Here is a 13,284-nt window from a genome sequence, read left to right on the forward strand (position 1 = left end):
AGTTAAGTTAAAAAGAAAAAAATGAACTCTCAAGCCAGTTGAGTCACCTTTAACTTTTGTAGCTGTGACTAATATCTGGTTTCCTTACAATTAAATATGAATTTAGCCATTATCCCCTGCTGTATTCATTATTCTCCTCATTTGAATGCATTTTGAATACCAGGTTTGGCTTGAGTCCATGCAAGAACGTGATGTACAACTGTTTTTCCCCTTTTTGTTTTAGTGTCTGGAGGACGCAGTCGTTTGCATCTCATTGATCTGGGGAGCTGTGAAAAAGTGCTGAGCAAGAGCCGAGATGGAGGAGGCTCTCTGTGTCTGTCTCTCTCTGCCCTGGGCAATGTCATTTTGGCCTTAATTAATGGTGCTAAGCATGTGCCATATAAGTAAGTGGATTCTAAGTCTGCATTATCTTAAATTTGTGGCAGGTGTTACCTGAGAAATGGATTGCATCAACAATTTACTGTTCACCTAATATGAAGTTGAAGGAAATGCTGTCAGAAAGGGGTCTGCCTTCTTTTAAGGCCACTCCTACAGATGCATGTATCTTTTGTCTACTTGTCCATCTCAACATACACACAGGTTTTTTAAATGTTCAGGTAACATGAAATTCTTAATTAGATGGTCAAAAATGATATATTGGTCTACTGAATTTGGGTGAAGTGTTGAGGAGGGTTTGATTATTGAAAAAAGTGAGGGAAAAATGGCTAAGATGTTTTCTTTCCTTCTCTCTCTTTGTTTCCTGGATTTGGAATTTCTGGCTGATCTTAGCCAGCTGGACTTAGTGAATAATTGAAACCAAATTTCATAGGATTTTATCCTCTTTTTGGAATTGTAAAAATTGTACTGAAATTCTGGAAAATAATTGAGTATTGCTCAAGTATGGTCATCAAAAGTTGTTATTTCTGTGTGTCTTTTTGGATGATACGTGTTTTAAATGAAAAAAAAGAAGACCACCATGTTGCACATTAGTTTAGCAGAAGTGAATGTTTAGGTGTGTTCCTTTGTGGAGTGTCTGTGACAACAATTTTGTGTCTAACACACCTGTGGGGAGCCCAGCTTAAAGACAACAGCCACATTGTAAGCACCCTTACCAGAACTTGGCCTTCAGTCCTTAAATTTAATTGCTGCTTGTCTTAACAACAGCACAAAGTTATAATGCATTATCAATCATGTCATTTCACATATTTATCTAGTGATGCATCTCAAACAGGTGGTTTTTCTTCTTTTCTCTGTATTAGGCAGAGAGATATTTTCCTCAGGCTACTTGCTAGGCTTGTGTATGGAGTAGAGGATGGATGGGTTAGAATAGGGAAGGGCAGATCCTCAACTTGGTCACCTACTGTGGTTAGTGACCAGACATGATAGGAGTTCCCTCAGGCTGGACCTGCTCAGGGAGCAGGGAGCTTCCTACTCCAAGGAGCTGGGGGGAAAGATGTCTTGGAGACCAGTGGAGGACAAAATGTCACTTGTCTTGTCAGCTTTACTGTCCACAGTGGAGGCTTTACATCACCAGGAAGGCCTTCAGAGATAAGTTCTGCTTCCCTTTTGCTGTGTCAGAGCAGACCACAGGTGGCAGAAAGGAAAGTAGATTAGTTGGGGTGACACTTGTATTTCTGATATCTAACATTGTTACGTCCAGTTAGGGATTTCTTACAATTTCTGTTGACTTCTTATATTTCTTATTGTTAAAATGTTTGCATAGAACTCACAGAGTGTAACTATCCAGGTACTAAGTCTGTTCAGCTGAAAATACAGCAGTCATGAGCTCTTTGGGTAGTATGACCTAAACCTGAGAAAACTAATTATCAGCCAATTGGTTTACAATTTTCTAAGCAACAGAATGACTTACCATACTGTAAATACACAGGCAGATAAATTAAAATATTGGTACCTTGGTATGTGTACATTTAGACACATTTTAAGTGTGGTGAATAACAGGAGCATATTTCTTATCTACTCATACCATGAGTGCATGAGAGTGAAAGCACAGCTTGTGGTGTAGAATTCTGCAAAAAAAGGTGGCGGTTTCTTTAAATAATCTAGTGTTTTTATTTTTTTTGCACAGGGACAACAAGTTGACAATGTTGTTGAGGGAATCTCTTGGGAATATCAACTGCAGGACTACTATGATTGCACACATTTCTGACTCCCCAGCCAATTATGCAGAGACTCTCACAACTGTTCAGCTCGCATCGCGAATCCACCGCATGAGAAAGAAGAAATCCAAGGTTGGTTCACAAAAAAGCAGAAATTAATTCATTTGAAAATGAGTTTTCCTAACCTCTCAGTAGGGGAACATGGGATTTCTCGATGGTAGGAAGTAATACAAAATGCATAAAATCTCAGGAGAGGAACTGACAAATGACTTGGCACTGAGCCATCATCCTGCCCCCTCTCCTTAATCCTGAAATTCCCTTCTTTTTGTTTCAAACACGTATTCTTTCTTTGCTTACATGTGGAACTATCTCAAAAGCTTCTATCAGTATTAATTAAAAATCAATACAGGAGGAACAGAAAATTATTGAGGAGAAAGATAATGCATAATATTTAATGGAAATTATCTGAAAAGGTGTGATTGTTATATTATTACTAATACAGTAAAATCTATGTAGCACGTTATTTCAATTTACCCTCCCCTCTAATATTTTCCTACTAGATGTAGTTATGATAGTATACACAACGCACAATTGTATTGCAACCTGACCTTTTAATCACTCTCTGTACTTGTATATACTTATTTATGAATTGCTACTAATAAATTTACTGTTACTTGTCATTTGCAGTATGCATCCAGCTCGTCTGGAGGAGAGAGTTCGTGTGAAGAAGGACATGTCCGGAGACCGCCCCATTTGCGACCATTCCACCCACGAACTGTTGCCCTTGACCCTGACCTTCCTGTGCTGAACATATCCAGTGATCCTGACTATTCCTCCAGCAGTGAACAGTCTTGTGATACTGTCATCTATGTTGGTCCCAACGGTGCAGCTTTGTCCGACAGGGAATTGACAGATAATGAAGGTCCACCAGAGTTTGTTCCCATTATCCCGTCCCTAAATAAGAAGAGAAACAAAGACAATTCTGCTATTAGTAGGAGTTCTGACAAGGACCATTTCAAATGCAACACTTTTGCTGAACTGCAGGAAAGGTTAGAGTGCATTGATGGAAGTGAGGAACCCATGAAATTTGCTTGTGGAGAAATCTCTGTTGGGTCTAATTGCAGTCCTGTTCCTGGAAGTATAGAAAATGCACAGGCTAAGTTGATAAAGGAAAAGGTGTCCTCTCCTTCTGGAGGATTTAAGAAACCGATTCCACAAGAAACTGCATCTCCCAAAAAAGGATATAACCTTCCTTTCCAGGCTGTTGCACCAAGGGGTGGCAATGGCAACTGTCAAGAAAATAGCACACCTCACTTGAAAGCAGAGCTTTCCAAGCAGCAGAGCAGAGCTGACAACAAAATAATAGACTCTGTCCTAGAGGGGGAGAGAGAGACAATCACGGATTCCCTGCAGACTTCAAGGTGTAGCCCTTTGAGGAATCCAGAGCAGAATAAGGCCACAGCTGAGTGTGTCACTAAGGAAAAGTCCTTGTATGTGAAGAGACCCCTGCCAAGCCCAGCGCCTCCCCCTCCACAGCAGAGAGAACACTCCCCAAGCTCCAAAGCTGAGAATTTGGAGCCGGACAATAGTAATGCAGTTCGGACTCCTCCCGTGGGAATGAGCAAACAGATGGGAAACAAACCTGAGCAAAACCCTTTAGGAAGCACATTCCTTGTTGGTAGTAACACCCAGAGTCAGTCAGGTGCGATAGAGGTACACAGCTTCAGGTCAGCATTCAGAGGGAAATGCTTTGATCGGGATATACTGACCACCACAGTGACTTTGCAGCAGCCTGTTGAGCTGAATGGAGAGGATGAGCTTGTTTTCACAGTGGTGGAAGAGCTCTCTATCAGTGGAATTATGGATAATGGGAGACCTTCCAGTATCATTAGCTTTAACAGTGACTGCTCCCTTCAGGCCCTTGCATCGGGTTCGAGGCCGGTCAGTATTATCAGCAGCATAAATGATGAGTTTGATGCTTATACCTCACAGGAGACTTCTACTGGTGTAAATATTGATATTGTTGTGCCCTTTGCTAAGGATCCCTTTACCAGCAGCAGACGTTCCTCCATCAGTTCATGGCTTAGTGAAGTCAGCATTTGTACCATTGAAAGTGATGGAGCCCAGTCTAGTGACAGTTTTGTCGCACAGTCATCTTACAATTGTAATAAGTCTGAGGAACCCTTCAACTTGGACTCATCCCATTTATGTGCCCCCCTGAAAAGTGCTCTGAATGACAGTGGATTTTGCTTCTCTGAGCTGGAGAGTGAGAGCTTGAGTTCCAGCAAGCTTTCCTCAGGCATCAGTAAAAGCCCTCAAACCTCTGAAACTACCAAAGCATCTCAGATAAAAAGTGCTTTTTGTGTCACTGATCAGCCAGTAAAAATCAAATTTAGTAATTCTCGTGATGCGCCTGTGATAGAAACAATACATTCTAGTCTTCCTAGGAAAACAAAAACTACCTCTTCTCCAATCCACAATAATACTGTCCTCAGCTATAAAGAGCTGCAGAATCCACATGGTATATTTGAAGATCCTTGGCTGTTACGCACCGATTATCACTTGGAAGCAAAACCTGCAGAGTCGCTGCTGTCTCCAAAACCTCACACATTTGGTACTGAGAAGCAGCCAGAAAAAGCTGCCCAGGGTTTTGGCACAGCATCCAGGCCAACAAAGTCACAGACTATGCTTGCCTGCGCGCAGAGGGTTGTGGATGGTTGTGAAATGGCCTGCAAATCCTCCAGCGGAGCTGCCAAGAAGTCAGAAATTGCAATGAAGATGCCACAGCTGAAGAGAGGAGCCACCACGCTGGGAGTTACGCCAGTGTCACACACTAACAGTACTTTGCCAGAGTGTGTGACCCGAGGGAATTCGGATGCTCCCCTGGCCACTGGCAGCTTGAAATCATCCCTGGGAAAGAAGAATGCACCACAGAAATCAACCATGTTGCCCAGACCAGGTGGGCCAACACCTCCAACACCTCCTGTGCGTAAATCGAGCCTGGAGCAGAAACCTGTTGGTCTGGGTAACAGTGGGGGGAAAGCCTCTGGCCTGGACTTTGCCAGAGCTGCCACGCCAAAGGCTGAAGATGAAGCAGATTTGCGGTTGAAAGCTGGCTCTTACTTTAGTGAAAGCACCAGCTGCAAAATGAACTTGAAGGGTGACCACTCTTTGCCCAAGATGACGTCCAGCTTAAAGGTGAAGGCGTCAAAGAGTGAAACTGTGCACCGATATGGGAGCCACATGTCTCTGGAGAGGTGTGACAGCCTGACTTCAGTTGGATCCAAAGCAAGCATGGTGAGGGACAGCGGGAGCACTGGCAGCAGCCGTGCAGGGCGCTCTGTCCCCAGGCTGGGGGTCCCTCCTGTTGCTTCCAGTATGGGTTTACCTCTGCCCTTCCCCGCCCCTGCACCCGGTAAAAACAACCAGGCCAAACCCACAGCTAACCAGAAGGTGCAAGCCAATGGGAATAAAACCCGGGGCCTCTCTGCCAGTGGGTCAAAGTCTCTCAGCTCCTCTGTGAAGTCCCTGGCACAGCCTGCAGGGAAGGGCTCTGGCCTGGCCCCTGGTGGGAAGGCAGCCCCCCGTTCCATGCAGCCCGTCAGCGGCAAGCCCGGCCGCGGCACCATCATGGGCACCAAGCAGGCCATGAGGGCCGCCAACAGCCGCGTGAACGAGCTGGTGTCAGGCGGCTCTGCCAAGGCGGGACACTTTCGAGGCTCCACCGACTCTGACAGCGGCAATGACAGCGGCATCAACCTCAGCGACGAGAAGTCGCAGATGCCGGTGCTGCCGTCCCCCTACAGCAAGATCACGGCACCGCGGCGGCCGCAGCGCTACAGCAGCGGGCACGGCAGCGACAACAGCAGCGTGCTGAGTGGGGAGCTGCCGCCAGCCATGGGCAGGACGGCTCTCTTCTACCACAGCGGGGGCAGCAGCGGCTACGAGAGCATGATCCGGGACAGCGAGGCCACCGGCAGCGCCTCCTCAGCACACGACTCCATGAGCGAGAGCGGGATGTCCTCCCCGGGCCGCATGAGGAGCCTTAAATCCCCCAAGAAACGGTCAACAGGTGAGACATGGAGGTGTTTGCTGGTGCCAGGTGTTTGTTGGTGCTGCACTGCATCCTGAGGATGGCGTTTGTGGCGTTTTGTGGCGTCTCTGACAGAGAAGAGAGGAGGCTTGGAGGGGGCTCAAAGCATGACTGGCTGCATGTACTTTGTGTGCGTGTGTATTGCTGTGACAGCAGCTACTTGTCATTTGTTTTACTTCAAAGCTGCAGGTGTGACACAGGTGCTGTGGTGCAGAGGGCAGGAGAGGTGTGGGTGCCCCGGGGTGCCGGCAGCCTCCCTGTGAGGGAGGAGGCAGCAGGTGGCTGCCGGCAGGTGGGGGACATTCCTTCCTCCCTCAGCAGGGCCAGGGTGGCCCAAATAGGAGGGTGTTATGGGTGGGCTGGGAAAAGTGAGGTGCTGGCTGAGTGCTGATGAGTTTTTGTGAGGATCAAGTGAGTGATCCTGGAAAACTGGTGAGAGGAGGGCAGTGAGGAGAGGAGGAGCTCAGCTGCTAGGTGTCTGTGAGAGAATGCCAGGGAGACTGGCTAGGACTGTAATTTAAAAACAAAAGAATAGGCTGGGAGGGGAGAAAAGTGTTTGTGAATTAATGAGGATTGCTAAATATGCATTAGATTACCCAAAGGTAAGGCTTAGAGCAGTAGGGTGTGTGTGTAAGATGCAGTGACTCTTAGGTGAATGCTACTAGCTAATCACAACACTATTGTATTGCACTCTAATAGTATTTATATTAAGAAATTTTAGGCTGTGTGTGTGGATACTATGCACAGTAGGAAACTGACTGGGAGGGTTGCTTGAAAGAGGCAACTCTGGCTCACTGTGTCTGACCACACCATGTAAAGGTGGGCGTATGGGGGCCAGGTCCCCTTTCCTTCCCTGTGGAGCCTTTTTTTATTGCTCTCACTGCTGGGGCTCATGTAAGTGCAGCTGCAGCCCAAGTGCATTTGTTGTCAGCTTCAAAATCTGGCTCATGTGGTTGGTGTTACAGTGTTCATTTCTCAGACCTAGGTTGAGATCCTGTGGTATTTTAATGAACCAATGGCAACCAGTGCCATGTAGATTGTGACCAGCAGCCTCCTTCAGCAGCCTGGGCATACTGACTGCTGGGAATACAGTAGGAACAAATATCAGCAATGTGCTGGGTCTGAACTTCTGGTTGGAACGTGGCAATTACTGCAATCCCTGTAGATACCCACAATGCTCAGGTCTGGCAGTAAAACCAAATGAATGAAGTTGATCTCGTGGGGCTTTCTGGTCAAGGAAGCTGAGTTGCTTCAGCAAGTGATAAATCATTTTGGAAACTTAGTGTAACATTTGCTGCTCTTCTCTTTCCGTAGCATATCTGCCTCTTAAACCTTTCCCACAAATCAATATTAACAGCTGTGTAAGTTGCACACATATTGAGAAGGCATTACCCACTGATGGATTTGTATTTGTTTTTGCCCCAGGAAATACTTATAAAGTCTTTAAAAATGACAAACTATTTCTTTTTCCAGTTGTAATTGCTCTATATCAGTAAATTATGTATTACTTTTTTGGAGTGCTGTAGACTTTGAGAAAATAATGTGTTTTATGCATGAAGTGCGGCTTGCCAGGAATTGCATCAGATATTTCTTACGAGAAATGTTTGTTTCAGACCTATTATTGTTCTAAAAAAATTGTAATCTTTTCACATTATTAGACATTCTTGGAGTGACTTATGTAACACCAGACTATGTTGGAGTCTGTGGATTTAAGGACACATCCTACTGCCATGTATGTCACTGTAAACCTGTCTCCTTATCCTGTAATGGAGAAATTATGTTGACCCTGGCTTCTACAGTGGAAGAAGATGAAGTTTGCTTGCTTATTGCACGTGTTTGACCACATCTGTTTGGTGTCCTCCTCAGAGGGAGGAGTCAGTTACAGGGTCAGGGTTACAGTGTGTGGCTTTGTCCAACAGGACTGCAGTGGTGTTTCAGGCTGAACGGATTGGGGTTGTGAGAGTGGTTTTGTAGAAGTGGAATCAAGTCTTCCCCTTTTGAAAACATTCCCATTTTGTTCTTGTTACTTAGAAATCAGTCAGGATGGAATTAAGAATGAGATATGTTTTTGTTAAGAATATGTAAAGCAGGTAACTTTTGGGATATCAGTGGAGGTGTTTCACTTTGGAGGTGCCTGCTGGGATTTTGTCTTAATTTGATTTCGTGTTGGAGTTCATGACAGGGCTTATCTAACAGCCTTGACTTGTGCTTACATCTCCTGTAGAGGTCTTAGCCCAGAAGTTATTTTGGCAGCATTGTCCTTTGAGCAGAGCTGCCTTGTCTGTTTGATGTGCTCCCTTTTGTAAGAGCAGAAGAAACAAGAATCTTCACCTGTGAGTTATTTTTTAATAAGAGGAGGTAATTAGCTACTAAATTTATTGTCACCAGTCACCTAAAGCCAGCTTAAATTTACTGCTGCCTTGTGTCATTTCAGCTTGTTTCTGGTGGCCTTCAGCCCTCCTCTTAAGGATTGGGCTGCAGGCTTGTTAATGTTGCCTGGGCAGCTCTATGCATGTACTCGTGCTTGAGTCATGTACTGTAAAGGTCAAATTTTTAGAGAATGGTAAGAGAATAATCACAAAAACCCCAATGCTGGGTACAGAGTGCCAACTCTTGCAGTCAAAAGCATCAGCATTTCTGAAGGCTATAAGTCAGTCTCCGCTTCATGAAACTTGAACCCTAGCAGAAGGATAATGGAGCAGTATGATTTTCTTGGAAAATCTGGGAGCATTCTATTGAAGGCTCCCATAATTGGTGAGTTTTTTTATGCACTGAGCTTCTGGGTGCTGATGCAAAGGTGTGAGATGTCTCAACATTAGAGGTGCTTAAGTTGAATCTGGGTTGATGCCTTCTGAATGCCTCTCAGTCCCAAAAAATCACTGAAAACTGATGGTATTTAGCACCCTAAAATAGCAGTTGGTTCTGGAGGGAACTATTTGAGCTTTGCAAAGATGTAGGGCAATGACAGGGATCTTAGATAGCCTTGCTTGGCTTTAACTGGGGGAGCAGAAGATTTCCAGATAAGTAAGTCATTATCAGTATTAGTTTTAGATTATTCACTATCTCACTGCCTTTGCAAGGTAATGAATACCATTGTAGTCCACCAAAGAAAAATCAATCCAGGAAAAATCTTTCTGCAAGGAGAGAATAAAGAACTGATGTTCAGACATCTGCTTTGGGAGAGGAACTGCTGTTGCTCCCATCTGGGAGCCAAGTGAAACCTACTTTGTCAAGGCAGCAACTCAATTAGCAGCCTGAGGGTATTTTACTAAAAGGAAAAGATCAAGAAAAGCATTTCTTCCAAAGTATACTGAGAACCTAGATCTTTAATTTTCACTGCAGTGTGTTCTGCAGTGTGTTAGTCTCCTGGAGCCTGAGGAATGTTTGTTTTTGTGTTTTAGGTCTCCAGCGTCGCAGACTGATTCCTGCACCCTTGCCAGATGCTGCCTCCTTAGGAAGAAAACCCAGTGTCACTGGCCAATGGGTTGATCTACCACCTTTGCCAGGCACTTTGAAAGAGCCATTTGAAATTAAAGTTTATGAGATTGATGATGTGGAACGATTACAGCGACACAGACAAGAGGAAACTGAGGTCAGCACATATTTTACAACTGTAGACAACTTAAATTACAATATACAGACAAACTCCTTGCTTGAATGCCAGAATGGTGTTCAGGAAATTGAGTGCAATTAAAGTACTATAATTATTAATTTTACAATTCATATGTTGGTGTACCCTTAACACAGAAAATGAAAATGATTACTGTCTAAAATTAATTGTGTCTAACATGACTGATGGTGTAAATGGAAGTTACCAATGAATACATTATGAGAAGACTTCATAATCCCTAGTCTGGCTGATGGAACCTTATAGCCTCCCTCAACCATAGGGTCATTAACTCTTTATGTAAATGATAGGATTCTATTAAATCAGGGATATACTGAGTTTGACTTACTTGTAATTAGAAAACACTTCAGCTAATTCTGTTTTAGAGACCAGAATTCTATGTTCTACTGATGCCTTTTTCCCCTTTCTTTTGTAAAGCCTTTCCAGGATGTTGAGAAGGTAGGAATGCTTTTTAGAAAATAAGAATTCATGTTTTAGTATTAACTGTAACTCTCACATTATCATTAGGCTGTATTTATAATTTTCACTACTGGAAAAAGAATTATCTACAAACAGTAGTAACTTCAGAATGTATTGAGAGATGTTTGCTAATTCAGAGAAGTGCAACAAATGCTCAAGTGATGTAGCTTGCAGTTCCTCTAGATTAGAATCCATTAATGTAAACTTCAAATCAAAAGACCCCTCAAAAACCCATAAAAACACCACCAACCTCACGACCAAATAAAACAACCCACCTGCTCAATCTTACAAGTAGTGAGCTGGGAGCAATTTTTGTCAGACTGTTATGGGCTGGCTCACAAGAGGAAAATTCACGGAATGATCTTTCTGTGTCTTAAAAGGGTCTGATGTACTTCCATACCAAGCTGAAGATGCTGGAGAGGCGCCAGCAGAGAATCAGAGAAATAAAGGCAAAGCACGAAATTTTGAAGGAAGAGTTGGAAGAGACAAAGTGCAGGTTGATGATGGATCCAAATAAGTGGAAAGAAGACTGTAAGTATTTTGCAAAAACAGGAGTATGATCAACCTCTAACAGATTTTCAGCATGTCAGCAGTCCCACTGAAGAACTTAATCACTTGCTAAGATATTTTGCTAATTGAGTCCTAAAATACTCTGTGACTCAATCTGTGTTTCTGTAATATGCTATTTGAACAAAAAAACCCATCTAAACAAACCAGAAGAGAACATTTAAATGGTGCCATTAATATTAAATGTTATTTTTATTATTCCTTTATTATTCTTCTTTCCAAAGAAGGAAAAAAGTCTTTCCATAGATCCATGTTATATCTGGGAAATTGAGGCATGAGATTTGTTCCCAGACTGAGTGTTGTGCATAACTGAAGCCTCAAGGTAGAGTTTTATATCTGCTGAACAAAGTGGGGGAAAAAAGTCTTAGTTCAAGAGAAACTAAATTTTACTCTACCACGTTGGCTGCTTTGTGATAGAATAATGTTTTATGATAAGCTGTTTCTCTTACTTCTCTTAGTTCAAGAGAAACTAAATTTTACTCTGCCACGTTGGCTGCTTGGTGATAGAATAACGTTTTATGATAAGCTGTTTCTCTTACTCAGTACTTTTTTTGTCTGACAGTTGAAGTGGATCCTGATCTTGATAAGGAGTCGCAGGAGTACCTGGAGGCACTGGAACAAGTGACAGAGGAGCTGGAGCAGTGTGTTAACCTGTGCAAGTCACACATCATGATAGTGACGTGTTTCGACATCGGGATAAGCGATGCGCAGGATGCCGTGCGGGAGGTGGAGGTTTGAGGAGAGGTTTCTCAAGGGACTGAAGGAAGTGAGGCTGGGGCGTCTGACATGAAGAAGTAAAAGGATAAAGTAGCTGGGAAGTGAAGGAGGAAAGGTGAAGACTAAAAAGCAACAATGAATGTTGTAAGAGAAAGAAACAGCTGAGGAGTGGGGAATGTTCATAAATCATTTGGTGCCTCAACGTGACCTGAGCTGTACAAAGATAAAAGTAGGAACAAGTATTGCTTCTACCAGAGGGAAGTGAAGAAATTTAGTACAAACCCTGATTTTAATTAACAAACAAACAAACATGAAATGGAAGTGCCTTTAAAGTTCATTTGATTTTCATTTTTGTATTTGGTGCTAGAATTAAAGCCAGCAAACCTAAGCAGACCACAAAATTCCTACGAAATATTTTATACTGTATAGTGTATTTATGACTATATGTAAAAACAAACGACATTGTAGCAAAAGCAATAAGTAAATTATGTTTTCATACCTGAACTTGCCTTCTTGTTTCATAGAAAAGCTGTTTTATGTAGCAGAATTAAAATTGTATTATAATTGTTTTCTTGGTTAGGGTTCAAGATATTTTTATGAACATTTATCTATTGAGAAGGAGTATTATGGCATTTTGAAATGATTGTTTTACCTTCAGGTTTTGTATTATTACTTTTCCAGATCAAAATAAATGTTTGTTTTCCATTTTATATATACATATATAGATATATATTAACTGCTTACCTACTTCTTTGGTTACTAACCTCACTTTTCACAGACCTGGTCTTTTTTGGAGTCGTAAACTTAATGTGAGGAAGTCTACAGAGGGCACTGTGGTTTGTTTTGGTTTTCTTTTTTCCTCTCTGACTGCAGGAATTGAGAATTATGTTTATTACCAAAACCATAAAACAAGCAAAAAAAAAAAGGAGCAAAAAGTTTTTGTAAATGTTAAGTTAGGTCCATATTTTTATATAGTTTTGACTATAAATATAGCATTTGCATTTTGAACTTTTAAGACAAATAGTATATCTTTTTACAGTTTTTCTAAGGAAGGCAAACCCTCAGGATCAAGTTTATACATGCTGCATGAGATTTGTGCTTTTTTGAAGGAGGCCACTTAAGTGTGGAAACTATTGATAAATTGTTGCCAAACAAATACTTTTGAAAAGGTTTAATAGTGTATGTAATACCACATTTCATAATGAATCATATTTTCTAATCATCTTCCTTTTTATGGTTTTTTCAAATCCTTTGTATAAATATGTATTATAACAGCTTGCTTCAGTTTTTATCTGTGAATAAAAGATACATCTATTGTTACAAGTGCTTTTTGCTGTGTGTGTGATTTTTAGTATTCAGCAGAGGGAGGATGGTCTCTGGTACACTGTGTTAAATGTCACATTGCATTGTCTCTTTGCCCAGGAGGTGTGTAACTGGGAACAGAGCTCTGACATCCGTCATCATAAACCAATCAGGAAAGAGAGACAAAACACCAAAGGGTGAAATAAATAGCAGTGATAATACTTATATTCTCTTAGCACTTGATAGTTTACAGAACAAAGACCTGCAGCTCACATACTTGTTTTCCCTGATGAGAGAAAGCAATTAAAAATGGGTCTGAAACCACAAGAATATTAGGAAGTGGAATCAAGCCCTGGGCCCCACAGGTCCATCATGGCAACCTGCTAGATTCATTTCTCTGTGGCACTTCTGTGTTTGCTGGA

At 42.4% G+C, this 13,284-nt stretch overlaps 1 protein-coding gene across 1 annotated transcript in view; it reads left to right on the forward strand.

Annotated features, from left to right (window-relative positions):
• Positions 1-12,858, forward strand: part of KIF26A (kinesin family member 26A) — a 94,449-nt gene extending 81,591 nt beyond the window's left edge. Inside the window, exons 9-15 of the mRNA XM_054286840.1 lie at positions 224-383; positions 2,066-2,228; positions 2,784-6,168; positions 9,591-9,781; positions 10,235-10,255; positions 10,657-10,807; positions 11,406-12,858. Coding sequence (XP_054142815.1) covers positions 224-383; positions 2,066-2,228; positions 2,784-6,168; positions 9,591-9,781; positions 10,235-10,255; positions 10,657-10,807; positions 11,406-11,581 — 4,247 coding nt within the window. The 3' untranslated portion in view covers positions 11,582-12,858. The remainder of the gene's footprint in view (positions 1-223; positions 384-2,065; positions 2,229-2,783; positions 6,169-9,590; positions 9,782-10,234; positions 10,256-10,656; positions 10,808-11,405) is intronic.
• Positions 12,859-13,284: the final 426 nt, after the last annotated feature.

This window comes from Melozone crissalis, unplaced genomic scaffold, assembly GCF_028551555.1.
Source record: "Melozone crissalis strain CALT ecotype California unplaced genomic scaffold, PUWL_Pcris_2 ptg000056l_1, whole genome shotgun sequence".
NCBI classification, from domain to species: domain Eukaryota; kingdom Metazoa; phylum Chordata; class Aves; order Passeriformes; family Passerellidae; genus Melozone; species Melozone crissalis.